The sequence below is a fragment of the Pseudophryne corroboree genome, chromosome 3 (genome assembly GCF_028390025.1).
Source record: "Pseudophryne corroboree isolate aPseCor3 chromosome 3, aPseCor3.hap2, whole genome shotgun sequence".
In the NCBI taxonomy this organism is placed as follows: domain Eukaryota; kingdom Metazoa; phylum Chordata; class Amphibia; order Anura; family Myobatrachidae; genus Pseudophryne; species Pseudophryne corroboree.
In genome coordinates this window covers 597,780,755-597,808,684 of record NC_086446.1, presented here as the reverse complement: position 1 = coordinate 597,808,684, position 27,930 = coordinate 597,780,755, and the positions used below count along the sequence as shown (strand labels likewise).

The following is a 27,930-nucleotide window of genomic DNA, read 5'->3' as shown; positions in this document are numbered from 1 at the left end:
ATCGGGTGTCCAAGTGGGTCCATCCGGCAACAGATGGCAGTCATATAAGGTCCACTAACCATTTGTGTAAAATTGTAGCTTGTGCGTTTTCTCCACTCCTGCAGTTTCATCATAGGGAATCGGAAATATCACACAATTTCAATTTGGACACATGATCCACCCAGAGAAATAAGATGTGGCTTTATAAGCAAGTTAGTTCCTTGGGATGCGGTTAATATACTGCCCTTCAGGAGCCTGGCGTTCAAAATCTCAATGCCGGAATCCCAACAGGCGTTGAAATGCCAGCGGTCGGAATCCCGACCTCAGCCCAGTATTCCCACTCGGAACATAACCTGTGGCGAGCGAAGAAAGCCACCGGGCCCAAAGCGTGGTGAGCGTGAGGGGACTCGCTGTCGGGATTCCAACAGACGGGATGTAGATGTCAGGATTCTGACAGCCGGCATTCAGTCAATCGACCAATCATACAGAGTCCAGTACCTTAGCTGGTATCTGATAAAATACTCTGCTGCAAACCCTCACCAATGACAGCAACATTCTAGGTCTGGTCCCACTGTTCTAGATTAACTAGTCATATAACTTTGGGAATAGCGTAAATTGTTCCTAGACCAGTGGTTCCCAAACTTTTTTGAATCAAACCTCCCTTGAGTATCAGAATTTTTTTTCATGGCACCCCTAGGCCAAAAGTTTTTTTATTGAGAAATTGTGAAAAAAAAAAATAAGATTTTACTTACCGATAAATCTATTTCTCGTAGTCCGTAGTGGATGCTGGGACTCCGTCAGGACCATGGGGATTAGCGGCTCCGCAGGAGACAGGGCACAAAAATAAAAGCTTTAGGACTAGGTGGTGTGCACTGGCTCCTCCCCCTATGACCCTCCTCCAAGCCTCAGTTAGGATACTGTGCCCGGACGAGCGTACACAATAAGGAAGGATTTTGAATCCCGGGTAAGACTCATACCAGCCACACCAATCACACCGTACAACTTGTGATCTGAACCCAGTTAACAGTATGACAAACGTAGGAGCCTCTGAACAGACGGCTCACAACAATAACAACCCGATTTTTTTGTAACAATAACTATGTACAAGTATTGCAGACAATCCGCACTTGGGATGGGCGCCCAGCATCCACTACGGACTACGAGAAATAGATTTATCGGTAAGTAAAATCTTATTTTCTCTGACGTCCTAGTGGATGCTGGGACTCCGTCAGGACCATGGGGATTATACCAAAGCTCCCAAACGGGCGGGAGAGTGCGGATGACTCTGCAGCACCGAATGAGAGAACTCCAGGTCCTCTTTAGCCAGGGTATCAAATTTGTAGAATTTTACAAACGTGTTCTCCCCCGACCACGTAGCTGCTCGGCAGAGTTGTAATGCCGAGACCCCTCGGGCAGCCGCCCAAGATGAGCCCACCTTCCTTGTGGAATGGGCCTTGATAGATTTAGGCTGTGGCAGGCCTGCCACAGAATGTGCAAGTTGAATTGTGCTACAAATCCAACGAGCAATCGTCTGCTTAGAAGCAGGAGCACCCAGCTTGTTGGGTGCATACAGTATAAACAGCGAGTCAGATTTTCTGACTCCAGCCGTCCTTGAAATATATATTTTCAATGCCCTGACAACGTCCAGCAACTTGGAATCCTCCAAATCGCTAGTAGCCGCAGGCACCACAATAGGCTGGTTCAGGTGAAACGCTGAAACCACCTTAGGCAGAAACTGAGGACGCGTCCGCAGTTCTGCCCTGTCCGAATGGAAAATCAGATATGGGCTTTTATACGATAAAGCCGCCAATTCTGACACTTTCCTGGCTGAAGCCAGGGCCAGTAGCATGGTTACTTTCCATGTAAGATATTTCAAATCCACCGATTTGAGTGGCTCAAACCAATGGGATTTGAGAAAATCCAAAACTACATTAAGATCCCACGGAGCCACTGGGGGCACAACCGGGGGCTGTATATGTAGTACTCCTTTACAAAAGTCTGGACTTCAGGAACTGAAGCCAATTCTTTCTGGAAGAAAATCGACAGGGCCGAAATTCGAACCTTAATGGACCCTAATTTGAGGCCCATAGACAATCCTGTTTGCAGGAAATGTAGGAATCGACCCAGTTGAAATTCCTCCGTCGGGGCCTTCCTGGCCTCACACCACGCAACATATTTTCTCCAAATGCGGTGATAATGTTGTGCAGTCACCTCCTTCCTGGCTTTTACCAGGGTAGGGATGACCTCTTCCGGAATGCCTTTTTCCCTTAGAATTCGGCGTTCAACCGCCATGCCGTCAAACGCAGCCGCGGTAAGTCTTGGAATAGACACGGTCCCTGCTGAAGCAGGTCCCGTCTTAGAGGTAGAGGCCACGGATCTTCCGTGAGCATCTCCTGAAGTTCCGGGTACCAAGTTCTTCTTGGCCAATCCGGAGCCACTAGTATCGTTCTTACTCCCCTTTGCCGTATAATTCTCAGTACTTTTGGTATGAGAGGCAGAGGAGGAAACACATACACTGACTGGAACACCCACGGTGTTACCAGAGCGTCCACAGCTATTGCTTGAGGGTCTCTTGACCTGGCGCAATACCTGTCCAGTTTTTTGTTGAGGCGGGACGCCATCATATCCACCTTTGGTTTTTCCCAACGGTTCACAATCATGTGGAAGACTTCTGGATGAAGTCCCCACTCTCCCGGGTGTAGATCGTGTCTGCTGAGGAAGTCCGCTTCCCAGTTGTCCACTCCCGGAATGAACACTGCTGACAGTGCTATCACATGATCTTCCGCCCAGCGAAGAATCCTTGCAGCTTCTGCCATTGCCCTCCTGCTTCTTGTGCCGCCCTGTCTGTTTATGTGGGCGACTGCCGTGATGTTGTCCGACTGGATCAACACCGGCTGACCCTGAAGCAGGGGTTTTGCCAGGCTTAGAGCATTGTAAATCGCTCTTAGCTCCAGTATATTTATGTGAAGAGACATCTCCAGGCTTGACCACACTCCCTGGAAGTTTCTTCCCTGTGTGACCGCTCCCCAGCCTCTCAGACTGGCATCCGTGGTCACCAGGACCCAGTCCTGTATGCAGAATCTGCGGCCCTCTAACAGATGAGCACTCTGCAACCACCACAGAAGAGACACCCTTGTCCGTGGAGACAAAGTTATCCGCTGATGCATCTGCAGATGCGATCCGGACCATTTGTCCAGCAGATCCCACTGAAAAGTTCGTGCGTGGAATCTGCCAAATGGAATCGCTTCGTAAGAAGCCACCATTTTTCCCAGGACTCTTGTGCATTGATGCACAGACACTTTTCCTGGTTTTAGGAGGTTCCTGACAAGTTCGGATAACTCCCTGGCTTTCTCCTCCGGAAGAAACACCTTTTTCTGAACCGTGTCCAGAATCATTCCCAGGAACAGCAGACGTGTCGTCGGGGTCAATTGAGATTTTGGAAAATTCAGAATCCACCCGTGCTGTTGCAGCACTACTTGGGTTAGTGCTACTACGTCCCCCAGCTGTTCTCTGGACCTTGCCCTTATCAGGAGATCGTCCAAGTAAGGGATAATTAATACGCCTTTTCTTCGCAGAAGAAACATCATTTCGGCCATTACCTTGGTAAAGACCCGAGGTGCCGTGGACAATCCAAACGGCAGCGTCTGAAACTGATAATGACAGTTTTGCACCACGAACCTGAGGTACCCTTGATGTGAAGGGCAAATTGGGACATGCAGGTAAGCATCCTTGATGTCTAGGGACACCATAAAGTCCCCTTCTTCCAGATTCGCTATCACTGCTCTGAGTGACTCCATCTTGAACTTGAATTTTTGTATGTACAGGTTCAAAGATTTCAGATTTAGAATAGGTCTTACCGAGCCGTCCGGCTTCGGTACCACAAATAGTATGGAATAATACCCCTTTCCCTGTTGTAGGAGGGGTACCTTGACTATCACCTGCTGAGAATACAGCTTGTGAATGGCTTCCAATACCGTCGCCCTGTCTGAGGGAGACGTTGGCAGAGCAGACTTTAGGAACCGGCGAGGGGGAGACTTCTCGAATTCCAACCTGTAACCCTGAGATACTACCTGCAGGATCCAGGGGTCCACCTGTGAGTGAGCCCACTGTGCGCTGAAATTCTTGAGTCGACCCCCCACCGCCCCTGAGTCCGCTTGTAAAGCCCCAACGTCATGCTGAGGGCTTTGCAGAAGCCGGGGAGGGCTTCTGCTCCTGGGAGGGAGCTGCTTGGTGCACTCTCTTACCCTTTCCTTTGCCTCGGGGCAGATATGACTGTCCTTTTGCCCTCTTGTTCTTATAGGAACGAAAGGACTGCGGCTGAAAAGACGGTGTCTTTTTCTGTTGGGAGGGGACCTGAGGTAAAAAGGTGGATTTCCCGGCTGTTGCCGTGGCCACCAAATCCGATAGACCGACCCCAAATAATTCCTCCCCTTTATACGGCAATACTTCCATATGCCGTTTGGAATCCGCATCACCTGACCACTGTCGCGTCCATAAACTTCTTCTGGCAGATATGGACATCGCACTTACTCTCGATGCCAGAGTGCAAATATCCCTCTGAGCATCTCGCATATAAAGAAAAGCATCCTTTAATTGCTCTATAGTCAATAAAATACTGTCCCTATCCAGGGTATCAATATTTTCAGTCAGGGAATCCGACCAAACCACCCCAGCACTGCACATCCATGCAGAGGCGATGGCTGGTCGCAGTATAACACCAGTATGAGTGTATATACTTTTCAGGGTAGTTTCCAGTCTCCTATCAGCTGGATCCTTGAGGGCGGCCGTTTCAGGAGACGGTAACGCCACTTGTTTTGATAAGCGTGTGAGTGCCTTATCCACCCTAGGGGGTGTTTCCCAGCGCGCCCTAACCTCTGGCGGGAAAGGATATAATGCCAATAACTTCTTTGAAATTAGCAGTTTTCTATCGGGGTTAACCCACGCTTCATCACACACTTCATTCAATTCCTCTGATTCAGGAAAAACTACAGGTAGTTTTTTCAGACCCCACATAATACCCCTTTTTGTGGTACTTGCAGTATCAGAGATATGCAAAGCCTCCTTCATTGCCGTGATCATATAACGTGTGGCCCTACTGGAAAATACGTTTGTTTCTTCACCGTCGACACTAGATTCGGTGTCCGTGTCTGGGTCTGTGTCGACCGACTGAGGTAAAGGGCGTTTTACAGCCCCTGACGGTGTCTGAGACGCCTGGACAGGTACTAACTGGTTTGCCGGCCGTCTCATGTCGTCAACTGATTTTTGTAACGTGCTGACATTATCACGTAATTCCATAAACAAAGCCATCCATTCCGGTGTCGACTCCCTAGGGGGTGACATCACCATTACCGGCAATTGCTCCGCCTCCACACCAACATCGTCCTCATACATGTCGACACACAGGTACCGACACACAGCAGACACACAGGGAATGCTCTTATCGAAGACAGGACCCCACTAGCCCTTTGGGGAGACAGAGGGAGAGTTTGCCAGCACACACCCAAGCGCTATAAATATATAGGAACAACCCTACAGAAGTGTTGTTTCCTTTATAGCAGCTTAATATATCAATATCGCCAAAAAAGTGCCCCCCCTCTCTGTTTTTTTTACCCTGTTTCTGTAGTGCAGTGCAGGGGAGAGTCCTGGGAGCCTTCCTCGCAGCGGAGCTGTGCAGGAAAATGGTGCTGTGTGCTGAGGAGATAGGCCCCGCCCCCTATTTCGGCGGGCTCTTCTCCCGATGTTTGTGAGACCTGGCAGGGGTTAAATACATCCATATAGCCCCAGGGGCTATATGTGATGTATTTTTAGCCAGAACAAGGTATTATCATTGCTGCCCAGGGCGCCCCCCCCCAGCGCCCTGCACCCTCAGTGACCGCTGGTGTGAAGTGTGCTGACAACAATGGCGCACAGCTGCAGTGCTGTGCGCTACCTCATGAAGACTGAAAAGTCTTCTGCCGCCGGTTTCTGGACCTCTTCACTTTTCGGCATCTGCAAGGGGGTCGGCGGCGCGGCTCCAGGACCGGACTCCATGGCTGGGCCTGTGTTCGATCCCTCTGGAGCTAATGGTGTCCAGTAGCCTAAGAAGCCAATCCATCCTGCACGCAGGTGAGTTCACTTCTTCTCCCCTAAGTCCCTCGTTGCAGTGAGCCTGTTGCCAGCAGGACTCACTGAAAATAAAAAACCTAATAACTTTTTCTAAGCAGCTCTTTAGGAGAGCCACCTAGATTGCACCCTGCTCGGACGGGCACAAAAACCTAACTGAGGCTTGGAGGAGGGTCATAGGGGGAGGAGCCAGTGCACACCACCTAGTCCTAAAGCTTTTATTTTTGTGCCCTGTCTCCTGCGGAGCCGCTAATCCCCATGGTCCTGACGGAGTCCCAGCATCCACTAGGACGTCAGAGAAATTATATTAAATAAACAGTGTTTATAAGTTATCCTTCGGTTTAATTAAGTGGTGAGGGACAACATTTGCTTATGTTTGTCCACATATTTTATGATTGCAGCCACAAGCACTAGTTTTGCCTATCACACTGACCATAAATAATTTGAATTGGTCCTAGACCACCAATCCAAAGCACCCCTGCAAGTGCCTCGAGGCACCCCAGGGTGCCAAGGTACAAAGTTTGGGAACCACTGTCCTGTCATTGAGGAAGAAGAATACCATGCTGCCAGAGTACCAACATAACTCTGAACCCGATTATTAAGCACAAGTAAAATCTAAAATGCTGGGTGGTGCAATTTTGCATCTTATCAAAACCATGTTACACTGAAGGGGGTGCAAACTGTAAGATTTAGAGTGCTATGCAAGATGTGTCATAGCTCCACTCTAAAATCACTAGACCGCTCAGCACACATCTCTGGGGAAATCTCCCTTTCTGTATGGCCCTTAACCCCTTCCTAAATACAGTGGTACTGATTCAGGATAAGACTATTTTGGATGCAGATTGTATCTAACACTAGGCGTATAATATCTTTCTAACTATGTAATATCCTTAACATAAATAAAGACATATTGGGGGGAAATTCAATTGTTGAAATGTCAGTTGGGTGTCTGTTTTTTTCTATCTAATAGACAGGAAAAAAACAGACACCCAACCGACTTTTCAAACATTTGAATCTCCCCCCAATATGTTCTAGGGAAACTTGAACCTAAATTTCCAACTGTAACTAATTTGAATACCTGGCAACGACCTTTACACACACTGGGGGAGATTCAAATGTTTGAAAAGTCGGTTGGGTGTCTGTTTTTTCCTGTCTATTAGATAGGAAAAAACAGACACCCAACTGACTTTTCAAACATTTGAATCTCCCCCATTAATTACTTAACACATATCGTACCATCTCAGTGAACATTCCAAAACCATAACTAGTGAAGATAACGTTTCAGCCAGTAATGCGTATTGAGGAGTTTCGATTTCACACTCTACCTTTTCCAGAGTAATCCAGCACTTGCAGACACTGCCGTTGCTCCTACAAAAGCTGCCATCATTAGCCTCCGCCTGCTGCGAGCTGGATTGGCCACTCCATGGTATCGGCGGGAGACAACTGTCAGCCCTGCCACCGCTGGCAAAAAGCGAAGTCGAAACATCCTAAAAGAAAAATTTCAATAGAAGTTTAATAGGTGATTAGAGCCTGGTGACATAAACCAAGTGAAACAGTCCCCACAAAAACAAATCACATAGTGCTATTACACAGCTAAAAAATATTTCCATTATCACATGGGGAATGTAAGTCAATTAAGGTTATATTGTCATGTCTTGCTCTAGAACTAATAATGTACTGGCAGTGTGTGTTAATGCATAAAATATAGATTGTGCAGCTTCCATAAATTATAAATGCACCATTAAACTTTTAGGACAGAATGATGGGAACAGCACCACGGACTACTACTTGACCTATTTTGAATGTAAAGTTTATGCATCTATTCAAATATAAAAAGGGGATAGGTGCGAACAAGCCCTTAGGGTCACCCTAATAAATTTGAGCTGAAAAGTAAGATTTCAGTATCACCATATAAAAAGCAAACATACATTTTCCTAACATACAGGAGTATAATATCCAAATGACCTTTGTATCCTTGTTTATAACGGAGGGGGGAAAAAGTTGTTTTAGTAACTTTGCAACCAACGCATACAGGGATGGCAGATTCCAAAATACAGCAGGGGGCAGCATCTTACATAGGCCGGCGTTCAATAAGCTTTCTCTGCTGTCAAAACAAAGTGTGGTGCTGGGTAGCGACATCCTGCCCAATTTCAACTTGCCCTGTGTGTTTTGATTCTTTTCCCCTCATTTTACACCAATTTATCAGTTTTCACTGAAAATGTGATACAGGAGTACAGCTGTCAGAATTCATTATACTAACCTGTATTGTGCTAGTACTGTATGTATGAACAGGGTCAGCATGGGAGTAGTGTGTGAATGATTTATTTGCGAGCTGCAGCCAAATACATGTTCTGACTATCATTCTTTCCCCAATATAAGTTTTGTTTTCATTAGCGCAGCCAGAGCTCTCTCTTTACGCGTCATTGTCATTCTCGCCTGCTTGAAATCTCCTGTTCAGTCCTCATTAAGTAATGTAATACTCTGGCAGATTTATTTGCTGGCAGCTGCTAGTTGGTAGCAATTTCTGCAATGCAGTAAAGACTGTAGCTTAAGCCTTACATGAGGTAGCTTTAGACAGCTAATGCGAGTATTAAATAAGAATGCTTTTATCTTTAATTATAGCAAACTGATTTCCTATCAATAGGATCCAAGTCAAAATATCAAACCGAAAAGAAACCTGTAAGAAATAAGGAACTTACTGCAAGTAGCCACTTCTGCCTCCCCAGCATATGCTGGAATATTAAAATTGACTATATTTCATGATTGCTTTATGCAGCATATGCACCACATCTTTATAAAGACTAAGGGGATATGCAAATTTTGGGAAATGTTTTCCCTTATAGTTCTACAAGCAATATGAACTACTCAATTTTATCTTGTGATCAAAAAATGCCAATCAGGACCCTGTGTTGAAAATTACCAGCTCACGCTCTAACATTCCTACAGTTTGAAGCTATAAAAGGCTTATTAGCAGTACACTGGGCAAACTTGTCAGTGGCTGGGTTTGAAAATAATTGAATTAATAGGAATTATCTCTTCGGATGGTATCAGATATTCATATCACCCAAACATCACTCAAATGAAAATTGGAATTTAAAAGAAGTGTGATAAAAAAAATAAAAAAAAATACTTAGGTGGATAGTCAATTACCCGTGGTACATTACCACGGGTAATTATTTCGCCCCAGTCTATCCTACTAGCCACGGTAAGCTGCAGCTCGTGGTTTTCGTGTTACTGCACCGGGTGGCTCCTGACAGCTCCCATTGCAGACAGGGTAGCACTGTACCTTCAGCTCCCTGGTCACATGACCGCTCCACATCATTTGACCGCCACTGGGGCGTGGGAAGAGGGGTGATGTGGGTCACGGCGCTGCTCTGGCTTCCCTTACGGGGGGGTTACAGCGATGAGTTCCGTTCCTGGGTGCCCTCACTGCAGTCCCCGCCTGCTGCTGCAGTGGGCATGGGACATTGATGTGTCGCCGTGGCTTATTTTGGTTTGCATGCGGCAGGCGAAACAAAATCCCCGATAAGAGATGGCTTTTAGGGTCATCGGTGCACAAAAACACACAAGTTTCACTGAACCTGTGTGTTTTCACCCCAAAAACTATTTATTTCTTTTTTTTTACAGAAGATCCAATTGGATAGCAAAAAAACCTCTGTAAAAGTACTCCCGATGCTACAGGCAACAGGATACCGCCCTACCTTCATTTGCTAGTTATCTTTACCGGACTATAGTATGGGGTAATTTACGTAAACTGTGAGTTTGAAGTAATTTTGTTTTGCCAAGACCAGGGGATGCTACTTTGGACCAAAGAAGACATTTCTTTTATTTGTAGGTAATAAAGTGGTTAAATAGGTGTGTAGAGGTATATATTATTATTTTTCTTTACAGGTGCCAGCAGACCCTTGATGCATGGGTATGCTGGCACTTGTGGTTCTCCAAGTACCCCATGCCGGCTTGCTGAGACCAGTAGTCCACATGTAAAGAACAATATTAATATTATCAATTAATTACCACCAAACCTACCTCTCGCTAACATTGGTTTACAGAAGAGCAATGGGCTTCCAGCCCAGGGCTGGTTGTCCTTGGGAAGTACAGATGTAGCCACCTTTATCTTGACTGGCTGAGGCGTTTGTCCCGATCGAACATACGCAGCGTACCGGAGCGTAGGGAGGCGCGAGAGAGGCGTACCTAAATCGCACGGAGGCAGACAGAGCGTTACCTTAAGCTTTGGCGTTACCTTTACGTGTAATACCTGCGATCATCCTCCAGATGTCGCCTTTTACAATCACCACTGCGCATGCGTGTGGTCTCCCGTAAAATACAATACTGAAATATATAATAAGGACTACTTTACTAAGCGTCTCATTACGCTGCATACAGTAAATACTCATTACGCTGCATTATTTAATACAGTATATACGGTACAGACGCAAAAAGTACAGCATACAGTATATGATCCATCTACAGTACTTTATGAATATGTGAGCGTCCAAGTCCCGCAGACAAAACAACATAAAACCAGTAGTGTACACTGTCGCAAATGGACGTGTTAGAAGTTCACTATTGCCTCTTGAGAATAGGAATTTTGTACAGTATGTTAGCGTACTAATCCCATAGCCATTACAGCATAATCAAAACCAGTGGATGTATTCATTTGTCTGCGGCGAAGTGGTGAAGTGTTCCGCTTCCTATACTCAGAGTCCCGAGTTCGATTTCTAAAGTACGAATGCATGTTAGTTTTTTCCAGACACTTTATTATTTTTTTATTCACATAAACCAGGGCAAAGCTGCAGGAGCGGTTCTACTGTTAAGGTTCTATGCACCGTACAGTACACATACAATTCTGTAGCAGGGCAGACTCAATAGAAATGGCTACCACCTATGACTCCTTGCCCACGGAGGCCCTAGGCTACGGAGCAAGCAACAGTCCAGATTTTGCAGGCTATGGGGCAGTGCTGAAGGAGCGTCACAATCCCCTAGCTAAAATACACAGGGGCGATAGGAATAAGCGAGGTCTATGCACATTACGGTACACCGGACTCAATCGCACAGCACACTGGCAAAATGGCCGCCGCCCCTGAACCCCCACCTCATGGCAGGCAGCGCTCGGATATGGAGTGAGAGATGGCAAAAGTTTTGCAGGCTACGGGGCAATGCTGAAGGAGCGTCACAATCCCCTATCCAAAATACACAGGGGCGATAGAGATAAGCGAGGTCTATGCACATTACGTTACACCGGGCTCGATCACGTAGCAAACTGACAAAACACAAGTTTTACATAAAGCAGGGCAAAGCTGCAGGAGAGTTTCTACTGTCAAGGTTTTATGTACCGTACGGTACACATACAATTCTATAGCAGGGCAGACTCAATTGAAATGGCTACCGCCTGTGACTCCTAGCTCCATGGAGGCACTTGGCTATGGAGCAAGAAACAGCACAGATTTTGCAGGCTACGGGGCAATGCTGAAGGAGCGTTAGAATCCCCTAGCTAAAATACACAGGGCGATAGGGATAAGCGAGGTCTATGCACATAACGATACACCGGACCCCATCGCATTGCAAAGTGACAAAATGTCCAAGGCACGTGAACCCCTGCCTTGTGGCAGCACTCAGCTATGGAGCGAGCAATGGCATAGGGTTTGCAGGCTATGGGGTAATGCTGAAGGAGCGTCAGAATCCCCTAGCTAAAATACACAGGGGTGATAGGGATAAGCGAGGTCTATGCACATAACGATACACCGTAAAGTTCCCCATGGTTTTGATTATGCATTTTCTTTGAACACAGTATTTTCCACTGCCTCGCCCTACCCCCATCCCACTTTCCCCTTCCCCCCTGGGAGCCTGCAAAGTACATGCAGTAGACAGGAAGGGAGTTCCGATCAGGTTACAAGACATGTGCAACAGTATACTACTGTATGTAAGAAAATCCCCCACCCACTCTGATTTATGTGAAACCTGGGTGCACCCTTCCATTGAATGTATAACAAAGAAAAAATAATAATAAAGTGAATGTCACGGGAACATATATAAAAAAAAAAAAAAAAGTTGGCACTTTGAGACTCAAACCTGGGACTCTCAGCGTGGGAGGTGGGAGCCTTCATCGCTAGGTTGATATGGAAGGGAAGACAATTAGCTGCCGAAGGGTACCAACCCCAAGTTTCTGTGACCCCCACAAGGCTCATGGCAAGCGTCGGAACCCATGGTGGGCCTGAATTAACGGGCCCATTATAGTCTATGGGAAAATGGGTCCACTTTGTGTACTGATATCGCTGGTTCTGGGTGTCCCAGAGACTCCGGACTGGTACCATACAAAAGAGGAGACTCTTGGCTTTCGGGGCAGACCAACCACTAGTTTATGTGACATTGGAAAGGGAAACAGGAAGCAACCGTGTATCGGGTCCCCTACAGTTGTCCGCCTAGCTTGCACAGGATGCAGGGTTTCTGGCTAGATAGGAAATACTGTACAGAAATGCTAAGCATGGTAATTTGACATCCAAGAACATAGGGAGGAGTTTTTATCTCTCTCCATTATACTTAGAAAAATTACACCTGCCACTGTACGTTACAAGCTGTTCGTGCTAATTAGTACACTAGTAGAACATACTGTACAGAGATACTAAGTACAGTGATTTGGCATCCACGAACTTAGGGAGGAGCTTTAATCTCTCTCCATTGTAATCTTTCTAAGTATAATGGAGATAAAAGCTCCTCCCTAAATTCCTGGGTGCCAAATCACCGTACTTAGTATCTCTGTATAGTATTTTCTATTAGGGTACTAATTAGCACGAACAGCTAATTAGTACCCTAATAGAACATACTGTACAGAGATACTAAGTACGGTGATTTGGCATCCGGGAACTTACCGAGGAGCTTTTATCTCTCTCCATTATACATAGAAAGATTAAACTTGCCGCTGTACGTTACGAGCTGTTCGTGCTAATTAGTACCCTAATAGAACATACTGTACAGAGATACTAAGTACGGTGATTTGGCATCCAGTTAAAAGCTGTTCGTGCTAATTAGTACACTAGTAGAACATACTGTACAGAGATACTAAGGACGGTGATTTGGTATCTAGGAACTTAGGGAGGAGCTTTTATCTCTCCATTATACATAGAAAGATTAAACTTGCCACTGTACGTTACAAGCTGTTCGTGCTAATTAGTACACTAGAAGAACATACTGGGGACTCAGACTCATACAGTACTTGCATTTCAAAAGCACGGTATTTTCCACCGCCTGCCGCTAGCCCATCGCCCTTCCCCCCTGGGAGCCTGCACAGGTCATGCAGTAGACAGGGAGGGAGTTATTCACATAATCCAGGGCAAAGCTACAGGAGCGGTTGTACTGTTAAGGTTCTATGCACCATACGGTACGCATACAAATCTGTAGCAGGGCAGACTCAATTGAAGTGGCTACCGCCTGTGACTCCTTGCCCCATGGAGGCCCTCGGCTATGGAGCAAGTAACAGCACAGATTTTGTAGGTCACGGGGCAATGCTGAAGGAGTGTCAGAATCCCCTAGCTAAAATACACAGGGTCGATAGGGATAAGCGAGGTCTATGCACTTAATGATACACCGAAAAGTTCCCCATGGTTTTGATTATGCCTTTTCTTTGAACACGGTATTTTCCACTGCCTCGCCCTACCCCCATCCCACTTTCCCCTTCCCCCCTGGGAGCCTGCAAAGTACATGCAGTAGACAGGGAAGGCGTTCCGATCAGGATACAAGACATGTGCAACAGTATACTACTGTATGTAGGAAAATCCCCCGCCCACTCTGATTTATGTGAAACCTGTGTGCACCCTTCCATTGAATGTATAACAAAGAAAGAAAAAAATAATAAAGTGGATGTTACAGGAACACATTAAAAAAAGGTTGGCACTTCCTTCCCATTGGTGTTGGTTTATGCCTTAGGGGACTCGGACGCTAATACTTGTATTTCAAAAGCACGGTATTTTCCACCACATCGCCCTACCCCCATCGCCCTTCCCCCTGGGAGCCTGCACAGGTCATGCAGTGGACAGGGAGGAAGTTCAGGTCAGGTACAATACACAAATGCCGACGATCTACAGTACTGTGTTGCTCAGTTAGTTGCGTCGGAATACACTAATTTATACTCATTACCGCTGTGTATTTGTATATAGCGGAATTAATCGCTGCTGCAGATTTACTTTGATTTGTGTGAAACCTGTGTGCACCCTTTCATTGACTGTATAACAAAGAAAAAAAATTATAAAGTGAATGTCACGGGAACATATATAAAGAAAAAAGGTTGGCACTTTGGGACTCTCAGCGTGGGAGGTGGGAGCCTTCATCGCTAGGTTGGTATGGAAGAGGAGACAATTAGCTACCGGAGGGTACCAACCCCAAGTTTCTGTGACCCCCACAAGGCTCATGGCAAGCGTCGGAACCCATGGTGGGTCTGAATTAACGGGCCCATTATAGTCTATAAGAAAATGGGTCCACTTTGCATACTGATATCTCTGGTTCTGGGTGTCCCAGAGACTCGGGACTGGTACCATACAAAAGAGGAGACTCTTGGCTTTCAGGGCAGACCAACCACTAGTTTATGTGAAACTCGAAAGGGAAACGGGAAGCAACCGTGTATCGGGTCCCCTCCAGTTGTCCGCCTAGCTTGCACAGGATGCAGGGTTTCTGGCTAGATAGGAAATACTGTACAGAAATGCTAAGCATGGTAATTTGACATCCAGGGACATAGGGAGGCGTTTTTATCTCTCTCCATTATACTTAGAAAAATTACACTTGCCACTGTACGTTACAAGCTGTTCGTGCTAATTAGTACACTAGTAGAACATACTGTACAGAGATACTAAGTACAGTGATTTGGCATCCACGAATTTAGGGAGGAGCTTTAATCTCTCTCCATTGTAATCTTTCTAAGTATAATGGAGAGATATAAAAGCTCCTCCCTAAATTCCTGGGTGCCAAATTGCCGTCCTTAGTATCTCTGTACACTATGTGCTACTAGTGTACTAATTAGCATGAACAGCTTGTAACGTACAGTGGCAAGTTTAATCTTTCTATGTATAATGGAGAGAGATAAATGCTCCTCAGTAAGTTCCTGGATGCCAAATCACTGTACTTCGCATCTCTGTACAGTATGTTCTATTAGGGTACTAATTAGCTGTTCGTGCTAATTAGTACACTAGAAGAACATACTGGGGACTCGGACTCATACAGTACTTGCATTTCAAAAGCACGATATTTTCCACCGCCTGCCACTAGCCCATCGCCCTTCCCCCCTGGGAGCCTGCACAGGTCATGCAGTAGACCGGGAGGGAGTTATTCACATAAATCAGGGCAAAGCTGCAGGAGCGGTTGTACTGTTAAGGTTCTATGCACCATACGGTACACATACAATTCTGTAGCAGGGCAGACTCAACTGAAATGGCTACCGCCTGTGACTCTTGCCCCATGGAGGCCCTCGGCTATGGAGCAAGTAACAGCACAGATTTTGTAGGTCACGGGACAATGCTGAAGGAGCGTCAGAATCCCCTAGCTAAAATACACAGGGTCGATGGGGATAAGCGAGGTCTATGCACTTAACGATACCCCAGACCCCATCGCATCACAAAGTGACAAAATGCCTAAGGCACATGAACATCCACCTTGTGTCAGCACTCAGCTATGGAGCGAGTGACAGCATAGGTTTTGCAGGCTTCAGGGCAGTGCTGAAGGAGCGTCGGAATCCCCTAGCTAAAATACACAGGGGCAATAGGGTTAAGCGAGGTCTATGCACATAATTCTACAAAACGGGGGTTCATGTGCCTCGGACATTTTGTCACTTTGTGATGCGATAGGGTCTGGTGTATCGTTATGTGCATAGACCTCGCTTATCCCTATCGACCCTGTGTATTTTAGCTAGGGGATTCTGATGCTCCTTCAGCATTGGCCCGTTCTTTGAACACAGTATTTTCCACTGCCTCGCCCTACCCCCATCCCACTTTCCCCTTCCCCCCCTGGGAACCTGCACAGTTCATGCAGTAGACAGGTAGGGAGTTCCGATCAGGTTACAAGACAAGATTTATGTGAAACCTGTGTGCACCCTTCCATTGAATGTAAAACAAAGAAAAAAATTCTAATAAAATGAATGTCACGGGAACTCGGACGCTCATACTGTACATGTATTTCAAAAGCATGATGTTTATACATTGTACATACTTCCTTTTACACAATTAATTATGTCTCCATACACAATCTTGCATCTGCATACACAAGTGTTTTAACATGTTCGTTTGCGTCTGTATAAACTATTTATATTGAGAACTCTCACCGTCTGACCATTGGTCACCATCTATTAACATTACAGTCATCACTGACCATTTGCCAGAGCTGTAGATCAATACGCCGCTATACGATCGAAAGTACTGGATTAGTGGAGCATTAGCCACCCAGTGGTGGTGAAGTGTAATGCATGCTGAGTATCTAGAATCACCTCAACGCGCCTGCCTGTGATTAAACTCAGCAAGCTAAACTATCGCCTTAGCGTGACTAAACGTCCGTCTAGTCGGAGAATCGGTCAAGATAAAGGTGGCTACATCTGTAAGACCCCTCTTTTTTATGGTGGCAGGATGCAGGGGAAGGGTCACCACTTACATAGGGATTCCAGCCCTGGTTGGAATTAAGGATGCTGCAGTACAAGCATGCCTCTCAGAGGTAAGTTATTTATTTGGGTGAGAATAAGGTGGTTAAATATTGTTATTATCATTACCAGTTATTTATATAGCGCACACATATTCCGCAGCGCTTTACAGAGATTTATGAGGTTTCTATACTTACTGTATATTGTGGTATAAACATTGAGATTCATTTGATGTTCTCTTCTATTCTAAAAAGGGTGGTTTCACAGCGGTTTTGAGCTTAGTAAATCTGTGGGATGCAATCTCGCCAGTAAACCGCTGGGATTTCTAACCTGCAGCTAAGTAAATTTAGAAGTCCTATACTCCCAAAATAAGCTGTGTAGAACTGTTAAAATGCTATTAACAGTTCTAGAAAACATACAAATTAATTTAGTAACCATGTTATATTTAGGGTTCATTATTCTGGAGATCTGAGGAGCTAGTATGAAATCCTATGGGGTATATGCAATTCCGGGCGAATTGCGGCATTTTTTCGCCCGTTTTTAAATTCGACCGTCGACTTCCGGCCGGCGGGTGCCGGAATTCGACATATTCAATAAAAAACGGATTCGACAGTCCCGCTGTCGAAAAACGGACCAATTGACGGATAAGTGCGTCCTGGATTCGTCTTTTCGGACAGCACAAAAATCGTTAAAAAGCCAGAAAAAAAATTGCGTGGGGTCCCCCCTCCTAAGCATAACCAGCCTCGGGCTCTTTGAGGCGGTCCTGGTTGTATAAATATGGGGGGGAAATGGACAGGGGATCCCCCGTATTTTTAGAACCAGCACCGGGCTCTGCGTCCGGTCCTGGTGCAAAAAATACGGGGGACAAGAAGCGTAGGGGGTCCCCCGTATTTTTAGAACCAGCACCGGGCTCCACTAGCTGGGGAGATAATGCCACATCCGGGGGACACTTTTATACCGCTCCCTGCGGCCGTGGCATTAAATACCCAACTAGTCACCCCTGGCCGGGGTACCCTGGTGTGGGGACCCCTTAAATCAAGGGGTCCCCCCCCTCCAGCCACCCAAGGGCCAGGGGTGAAGCCCGAGGCTGTCCCCCCCCCCCCCATCCAAGGGCTGCGGATGGGGGGCTGATAGCCATGTGTAAAAATGAAAGAATATAGTTTTTTGCAGAAGAACTACAAGTCCCAGCAAGCCTCCCCCGCAAGCTGGTACTTGGAGAACCACAAGTACCAGCATGCAGGGGGAATGGGCCTGCTGGTACCTGTAGTTCTTCTGCAAAAAAAATACCCAAATAAAAACAGGACACAGACACCATGAAAGTAAAACTTTATTACATACATCCCGAAACACACACATACTTACCTATGTTCACACGCCGACTCTGTCCACACGTCTCCAAGTAGAATCCGGGGTACCTGTAAATAAAATTATACTCACCTAAATCCAGTGTCCTGTTCTATTTTTGTAATCCACGTACTTGGCAAAAAAAAAAAAGCATTTACCCGATCCACACGGACTGAAAGGGGTCCCATGTTTACACATGGGACCCCTTTCCCCGAATGCTGAGACCCCCCGTGACTCCTGTCACAGAGGGTCCCTTCAGCCAATCAGGGAGCGCCACGTCGTGGCACTCTCTTGATTGGCTATGCGCGTCTGAGCTGTCAGACAGCGCATCGCAAAGCCTCTTCATTATCTTAAATGGTGGGAACTTTGCAGTCAGCGGTGAGGTTACCCGCGGTCAGGTTCCCCAGCTAGTGGAGCCCGGTGCTGGTTCAAAAAATACGGGGGACCCCTACGCTTTTTGTCCCCCGTATTTTTTGCACCAGGACCGGACGCAGAGCCCGGTGCTGGTTCTAAAAATACGGGGGATCCCCTGTCCATTTTTCCCCCGTATTTTTACAACCAGGACCGGCTCAAAGAGCCCGCGGCTGGTTATGCTTAGGAGGGGGGACCCCACGCATTTTTTTTTTCAGAATTTTAACCCATTCCCACTGAAAACCATGCTCTCTCAATTTTAGTCCGTTAAAAAAAATATTATTTTAAAAAAATATATAAATAGTTTAAAATCCTAATAGACAAACCAAGTACCTAATCCCTTCTAATATGCTATTAGCAATAAAAAAAAAAACACACAAAAAAAATGTTTTTAATTTTTTTTATTAGATTCCGCAGGCAAAGTGAGGCGGAATGAAATTGACGAATTTACTGTCGAAAAGCACTGTTGTCGAATCAACATTTTTCAAATTGAATATACTTTTGTCTAAAAGCCGCATTTTTACCATTGCAGACATGTCGAATTTGCGAACAGTCGAATTTCAAAAAGTCGAATCTGAAAAGTCAGTTTTTTTGTCGAAAAGTACTGTATTGCATTGTCGATTTTTTTTTTGTCGAAAATGCCCCGTTTTTCGACATTTTCGGCAATTCGACCGCAATTGCATATACCCCTATGTGAGGGTGAGTAGTGCCAAATCATGGTGTGCATAAATAGCACTTTTTAACCTCTTATTTTTCATGGCCATGGCCTTTTGGAGAAAAACATATGGGATGTGTAACAGTTGAAATCCTTACAGGCTATGGTGGCCAATCCCTGGATCGGGATCAGCAAGAACCTGGCCTAAAATTGGCCGGGATTAAATCCCGGGATTGGAGCTTCCAATCCCGGGGATTTAAGGATTGGCCACCAATTTACAGAAAAAAGAACCCGGGATTGATAATTTTTCAATGCCGATTCCGGGACTGAAAAAAATGGCCTGGGATTGGCCACCCTATTACAGGCAATTTTACCTATTCTAGGGGAGGTGTTTTGGCTTTCAGGGCTCTGCCACCCAGAAGATTGTGAAGGTCCCGTATCTGGATGCCTGAGCAAAGCTTTAGCAGAGTCCATGTACAAAGTGGGCTTCCCAAACCTCGTGGAAAATTGAGGACAGAAGACCCTTGCTATGGAGCCCTATGGCTCTGAGGGGGAAGGAATAAAGAACTTTTGTTGCTGTGGAGAAGGTTCTAAAATCTCGTAATCCCTCGTGCATTTTACACTATTTTTGCATTAAGCAGAAAGGAAACAACAGGCTGATCAGTCTTAACAAAAAACATGTCCAATTAGATACCTCTTTCTCCTGCCCCCTAAGTAGTCAACCTCCTCATTGTTTTCCTATACCCTTTGCTGTCCAGCTATGGCCTTCTCCTCTTTCCTATTGACCTAAATTGTCACGTTCTCTTTTGGGCAGGAAAGCAAAATTCCCCCCTACCCTGAAAAAAATTAAATTATGTCCACATTGTTTGTTACACATTATGTAACTAATATGTTTTTTGGCTTGGCACCAATGAAGGGAATCAAATCAGATTCAGTAATTGCTTCCTTGCTTTATATAGGTGACTATACCAGTGAAGCACCTATTATCGATGAACGGACAGGGAATTGGAGAAATTCTTAATATGAAAAATGTCCGATTTGCCAATAGAATTTTTTTTAATGAAATATCTTGAGATAAACATTTACAAGAATATATAAAGCATAGCTTCATTCCACAATACAAAGTCACGTATATTAATGCTAGAGAACATTGCATTCAACAACCCAAAAAACAAAACAAAAAAAAAGAAAGAAAACAAATGCACAGTCGATATAGAACTGGTTAGTACCTTTATCTTAAACATGTAGATTTTTACTAATTGAACACACCAATGTACCTGAATAACATAGTGTGCGTGGAGCACTATTAACAAGTCAATAATAGAAGGTATAATAAACAAAGATTGGTATTTTGTAGAAGCAGAAAGGAGAAAGAGGAGGAAGATGGGGGAGGGGGGAGGTGAAAAGATACAAAGAGGGGGTGAGTGGGAAGGGGAGTGCAATGTCTTAAATGGGAAATAGGACGTGTTCATATAATCCTTTCAGGTTTCCAGAAGGTGCTTAAGGTAGTAGGTTATAAGTTTGTTATACACAGTGAGAGTAGGAGGTTTATAGCCCAAAAATACTTAATTCAGAGTCGCATGAAAAAATAGGATTTTAATTACCTACCGGTAAAACCTTTTCTCGTAGTCCGTAGAAGATGCTGGGGTCCACATTAGTACCATGGGGGATAGACGGGTCCACTAGGAGCCACTGGCACTTTAAGAGTTTGAGAGTGTGGGCTGGCTCCTCTCTCTATGCCCCTCCTACCAGACTCAGTCTAGAAACTGTTCCCGAGGAGACTGACAACTTTGAGAGAAGGATTATACACAGATAGTGGCGAGATTCACACCAGCTCACACATACAAGGCAAACCAAGCTAACCAGCTTGAAAACTCAGCAACGGCTGAATAAGATTACTTAACCAAGTAATAAAACCAGTACCTATCCAAGAACTAAGAAGTACTGAACTAAGTAACCACTGCAGGATCACGAAGCGCTGGGCGGGCGCCCAGCATCCTCTACGGACTACGAGAAAAGGATTTACCGGTAGGTAACTAAAATCCTATTTTCTCTTACGTCCTAGAGGATGCTGGGGTCCACATTAGTACGATAGGGATGTACAAAAGCTCCCAGAACAGGAGGGAGAGCGCGGAGGCTCCTGCAGAACTGACTGACCAAACTTAAGGTCCTCAGAGGCCAAAGTATCAAATCTGTAAAACTTAGCAAATGTGTTCGACCCAGACCGAGTAGCCGCTCGGCAAAGCTGTAAAGCAGAGACACTTCGGGCAGCCGCCCAGGAAGAACCCACCTTACGAGTAGAGTGGGCCTTAAAAGATGTAGGACACGGCAATCCTGCCGTAGAATACACATGCTGGATAGTGAACCTGATCCAGTCTGCTTAGAAGCAGGACACCCAAGTTTCTTGGGATCATACAGGACAAAGAGTCAGATTTTCTGTGACGAGCAGTCCTCTTCAAATAGATTTTAAGAGCCCTTACAACATCCAAGGACTTTGATGAAATTGAGGAGTCAGTAGCAACTGGCACCACAATAGGTTTGTTGATATGAAATGCCGACACAAACTTCGCAAGGAACTGCTGACGTGTCCGGAGCTCAGCTCTATCTTCATGGAAAATTAAGTAGGGGCTTTTACAAGACAAAGCCCCCAAATCCGACACTCCGACCTGGAACAATACCTCCGAAGCTTCTTGTTAAGACGGGAGACTATCATGTCTATTTGAGGTACAGCCCAAAGATCTGTTACCTCCTTGAACACCTCCGGATGGAGTCCCCACTCTCCTGGATGTAGATCGTGTCTGCTGAGGAAGTCCACTATCCCAGTTGTCTACTCCCGGAATGAAGATTGCTGACAGCGCCACCGCATGCTTTTCTGCCCAGAGGATGATTCTCGTTACCTCTGGGATTGCAGCTCTGCTCTTCGTTCCGCCCTGTCGGTTTATGTAGGCTACCGTCGTTACATTGTCCGACTGCACTTGAATGGCTCGATCTCGCAGAAGATGAGCCGCTTGGAGAAGACCGTTGTAAACGGCTCTTAGTTCCAGAATGTTTATTTGAAGACTGGATTCCAGGCTTGACCACCTTCCTTGGAAGGTTCCCCCCGGAGACTTGCATCCGTGGTAAGAAGGACCCTTTCCTGAATCCCGAACCTGCGGTCCTCCAGAAGGTGAGACATTTGCAGCCACCAGAGGAGTGAAATCCTGGCTTTCGGCGACAGGCGTATCCTCTGGTGCATGTGTAGGCGAGAACCCAACCATTTGTCTAGGAGACCCATTTGGAAGGACAAAGCATGAAACCTTCCGTACTATAGAGCCTCGATGGAGGCAAACATCTTCCCTAGAAGGCGAATGCACTGATGAACTGATACCTGGGTTGGGCTCAGGACATCCCGGACCATTGTTTGAATCACCAACGCTTTCTCCTCCGGCAGAAACACCCTCTGCACTTCCGTGTCGAGGATCATCCCCAGAAGACTATCTCCTTGTCGGCTGCAACTGTGACTTTGGAAGGTTCAGAATCCAACCGTGTTCCCTGAGCAGATGAGTCATGAGAACAATGGACTGCAACAACGTTTCCCGGGACGATGCCTTTATCAGCAGATCGTCCAGATATGGGATTATGTTCACCCCCTGTCTGCGGAGAACCATCATCTCAGCCATCACCTTGCTCATTGTAAGGAAGCTTGCATTTTAAATTGTAGCTTGGATTTTTAAGTGTATGCGAGTTAGATACTCACCTGCTGCTGATTCCAATTATTCTCTAATTATTCTCTGTCTATCCATATAGGGATAGTAATATTGTGGAAGAAAGTTAGTGTGAATTTGATCATTTGTATCTGTACTGTGCTTTTTTTTTAAAAAGGTGTGAGGAGAAATCCAGAGGGAGGGGGTTGAATCAGGTGTGAGTAATCAGGAGGAGGAGGTGCTGATTACAGCAGCTGGCTGAGAGCCTATATAATCAGTGAACAGACTCATTTGAGCTTGCTCATTGTAAGGAAGCTTGCATTTTAAAGTGTAGCTTGGATTTGTTGAGTCACTGTTAGAAGGAAGAAAAAGAGGGGGAGGCACGACATCTCGGATCTATCAAACCCGAACAAATTTGCCCGATTGGACGATGATTCGGTGGATGATAGCGACGAAATGACGGAGCTGGAGGAGACTGCTACCTCTAGCAACTGGAGGAGTGGTCCCTCTGGATCAGATGGGATGAAAGCTAGAGAGGCGCCAAGGCAGATGGTGGTGGTAGGGGACTCTATAATTAGGAAGGCAGATAGGGCAATCTGCTACCGGGACCGTGATCGCCGTACGGTCTGTAGTCTCCCGGGTGCTCGGGTACAGCACATCGCGGACCGGGTAGATAGATTGTTGGGAGGGGCTGGGAAAGACCCGGCGGTCTTGGTGCACGTTGGCACCAACGACAAAGTTAGTGGTAGGTGGGATGTCCTGAAGAAAGATTATAGGGACTTAGGCCAGAAACTAAAAAGAAGGACATCTAAGGTAATTTTCTCCGAAATATTACCAGTGCCACGTGCTAGCCCAGGGAGATAGAGGGAGATTAGGGAGGTAAATGTGTGGCTCAGAGACTGGTGTAGGAAAGAGGGGTTTGTGTTCTTGGAACACTGGGCGGACTTCTCAGTCAGGCGTCATCTTTTTTCTTGTGACGGATTGCACCTGAATGAGGAAGGGACTGCGGTGCTGGGGGGTAGGATGGTTAGTAGGTTGGAGGAGATTTTAAACTAGGAGCCTGGGGGGAGGGTTTAGTTAGAAACTATGGGTCATGCAGCGAGTATAGTAGGGATGACATGGGTTCTAATAAGGATGTTAAGAAAGGTATTGCTAAAGTATTAAATAATAACAATTATGTGTCATCATTACAGCCTATAGAAAATGCTGTACGGGACTTAAGGGAAAATACTTATGTCAGGGCCGTGAATTTAGACGGGAACATTGGGTTGACCAAAGAGAAAAGTAAGGTGGGCAATACTAAGTACGGTGGGGTTGGAGAGGGAGCGAGAAGGACAGTCTGTATCAGTAACTCTACGGATGCACTAGTTAACCAGGATGGGAAATCTTTAGGAAAATAAACAAATAAAGGAACCGATAAACTAAAATGTATGCTTGCAAACGCAAGAAGTCTAGCAGGTAAAATGGGGGAATTGGAATTGTTAGCATCAAAGGCTGAGTATGACATTATAGGTATTACGGAAACATGGTGGGACGACTCTCACGGCTGGGTTGCTAACTTGGAGGGGTATTCTCTTTTCAGGAGGGACAGGGCTAATAAAAGAGGAGGAGGTGTATGTCTTTATGTTAAACCATCACTTAAACCATACCTAAAGGAGGTTATCTATGAGGAGACTGGCGATAATGTGGAGTCACTATGGGTCGAAATCTCAAGTGGGGGAATTGATGCAAAAAAAGCTAGTCATAGGCACGTGCTACAAACAGCTGGATATTAGCATAGATGAGGAAGAACAACTATTGCAGCAAATCAAAACGGCTGCGGGATTGGGGGACATCCTTGTGATTGGGGATTTTAATTACCCGGGTATAAACTGGAGTAACGATTGATGTGCTAAAGCGAGGGGCAGCAGGTTCTTAAATATGTTTAGGGATTACTACTTGTCTCAATTAGTCGAGGACCCAACTAGGGTTAAAACTACCCTGGATCTAGTAATTACTAATAATGTGGACATTATAACAAACACTAAAGTTGGGGAGACTTTGGGTAACAGTGATCACTATATGATCACATTCGACATCAGTTTCAGGAAACATAGCTACAGGGGTTCCACCAAAACTTTTAACTTTAACTTCAGTTAACTTTTAACTAATTTCAGTATGCTTAGATGTGCACTTAATGACATAGAGTGGGAGGTTCTGTTTAATAACAAGAACACTTCGGAAATGTGGGATGTTTTAAAAGGGTTGCTGGATAGCAATATTCATAACTTTATTCCCATGGGCATTAAACGCAGGAGTATTAAACTAAAACTGATGTGGCTTAACAAGAAGGTTAAGGCAGAAATGGATTTTAAAAAAAAGCGGGCTTTCAAAGCATTTAAATCTAATGGAAAGGAGGAGTCCTTCAAGTATTACAAGGAGTGTAATAAGAAATGCAAAAAAGCAATAAGAGCAGCTAAAATGGAAAATGAAAAGCAAAATCGCTAGAAAGTGTAAATACATAAACGGTAAAAGGTTAAAAAAGGAGAATATAGGTCCATTAAAAGATGAATTAGGAGAATTTATAAATGATGATGAAATAAAAGTGGAAATACTGAACAAATTCTTTTCATCAGTATTCACCAGTGAAGAACTGATGGTGGGAGTAGAGCATAACAATTGTGACAGTAATGATTCATGGTTAGATACTTGTTTAACCGAAGAAGTAGTCAGGGAGAGACTAAGCAAGATTAAGATTAATAAATCACCTGGTCCTGATGGACTACACCTGAGGGATCTTATGGAGCTTAGTTCACAACTAGCACGATCCCTATACTTGATTTTAAATAGTTCAATTAGATCAGGCATGGTACCGAAGGATTGGCGTATAGCTGAGGTATGCTTATTTAAAAAGGGATCCAAAAATCTTTCGGGAAACTACAGACCAGTTAGTTTAACATCTATAGTGGGGAAAATATTTGAAGGAATTCTAAGGGACGGCATACAGGAGTATCTACAGTCCGCTAGGATTATTAGCAAGAACCAGCATGGCTTTGTGAGGGACAGGTCATGTCAGACTAACTTAATTAGCTTCTACGAGGAAGTGAGCAATAATCTTGATCAAGGAAAAGCAGTGGATGTGGTCTTCGTAGATTTTGCAAAAGCCTTCGATACAGTTCCTCACAGGAGACTGATGATGAAATTAAAGGATCTTGGCCTAGGAAAAACTATTTGCACATGGATAAGCAGCTGGTTGGATAGCAGGGTACAGCGAGTAGTGGTCAACGGGAAGTCCTCAACCTGGTCCCCAGTAGTCAGCGGAATACCACAAGGGTCCATACTCGGACCACTACTGTTCAACATATTTATCAATGACCTAGAAATAGGCCTGGAAAGAACAGTGTCAATCTTTGCAGATGATACTAAACTGTGTAAGGTAATTAATTCAGAATTGGATGCAGAGTCCTTGCAGAATGATCTATCTAAACTTGAGCTCTGGGCTTCTAAATGGAAAATGAGGTTCAATACAGACAAATGCAAGGTTATGCATTTTGGGACTAAAAACAAACTTGCATCCTACATATTAAATGGGGAACGCCTAGGGGAAACAGAGTTGAAAAAAGATTTGGGGGTATTCATTGATAATAGGCTTAATAACCATACACAATGTCATAACGCAGTAAAGAAGGCAAGTAAGGTGCTAGCGTGCATAAAAAGGGGAATTGAGACAAGGGACTCGGATGTAATCGTGCCGCTGTATAAGGCATTGGTACGTCTGCACCTGGAATATTGTGTTCAGTTTTGGGCACCATTGTATAAAAAAAAAACATCAGTGAACTCGAAAGTGTTCAAAGGCGAGCTACTAAATTGATTAAAGGCCTAGAAGGACTGGACTATAAGGAAATACTTACTAGGCTGAATATGTATACACTAGAAAAGAGGCGCCTAAGAGGAGATATTATTAATATCTTCAAATATGTAAAGGGACATCACAAAGAGTTATCAGAGGAATTATTTATTAAAAGAACACAGTTTAGGACACGTGGGCACTCGCTGCGACTGGAGGAGAGAAAGTTCCGAACGCAACGGAGGAAAGGGTTCTTCACTGTTAGGGCAATCAGGATGTGGAATTCCCTGCAAGGGAAGGTGGTAATGGCGGACTCTGTAATTGGATTTAAAAAAGGAATTGATACATTTCTGAATGAAAAAGCTATCCAAGGTTATAATACTTGAAATATCAACGTGGTTAATCCGGAGGTAACATGAGTTGTAGTAGCTAACTAGTCATAAAACATTATTCAGCAAGTATGTAGAATCATCACAACTTAAAACAGGCTGAACACGATGGGCAATTTGCCTCTATTCAACCTCAAATACTATGTTACCTTGATGAACACCTTCGGTGCTGTGGAGAGGCCGAATGGCAGTGTCTGAAATCGATAGTGACAGAGGTACCGGCACTACCACTCCTGTATCCAGGAGGGATTGTACAACCAAGTGTAGAGCTTGTGCTTTTAACGGATCCGCAGGGATAACAGTTGTGCAAAACAGGCGAGGGGGACGTCTCTTGAAAAAGACTGCATACCCGTGAGAGACAGCTTCCCACACCCAGGTGTCTGAAGCGGTCTTTAACCAGGCCTGGGTGAACTGCAGAAGTCGGCCTCCCACCCTGGGGTCCCCCAGTGGGAGGCCCGCTCCATCATGCAGCAGACTTGTCTTGTTTGGAATCAGGATGACGGGCGGCCCAAGAATGTTTAGATTTAGGCTTAGTGGTTTTGGAAGCACGAGCCTGTCACGGATACGCCTGACCCTTTGCTTTACCTGAAGTTCGAAAGGAACGAAAGGTGGTACTCTTAGCCTTCGGAACAGAAGGATTAGTATTTGGAAGACACGCAGTCTTGGCAGTAGCCAACTCCGTTACAATCTTGCTCAGATCCTCCCCAAATAGGTTGTCTCCCTTAAAAGGGAGCACCTCCAAGGTCTTTTTAGAGTCCAAGTCCACCTTCCAGGACATCTACCACATAATTAGATGAGCCAGGATTGACGTAGTAGATGCCTTCTCTGCCATTACACCTTCATCAGAGGCCGCCTCCTGAATATAGTGGGAGGCTGTGGTAATATAAGACAGATATTGTCTGGTAGTGTCAGAAAAATCCTGAGGCAGCTCA

At 45.3% G+C, this 27,930-nt stretch overlaps 1 protein-coding gene across 1 annotated transcript in view; it reads right to left on the bottom strand.

The window, feature by feature from the left end:
* The window catches only part of MICU1 (mitochondrial calcium uptake 1), a 540,637-nt gene that overhangs the window by 443,294 nt on the left and 69,413 nt on the right, over positions 1 to 27,930 (bottom strand). Inside the window, exon 2 of the mRNA XM_063961487.1 lies at positions 7,407 to 7,568. Within this exon, the coding sequence (XP_063817557.1) occupies positions 7,407 to 7,567 (161 nt within the window). The 5' untranslated portion in view covers position 7,568. The remainder of the gene's footprint in view (positions 1 to 7,406; positions 7,569 to 27,930) is intronic.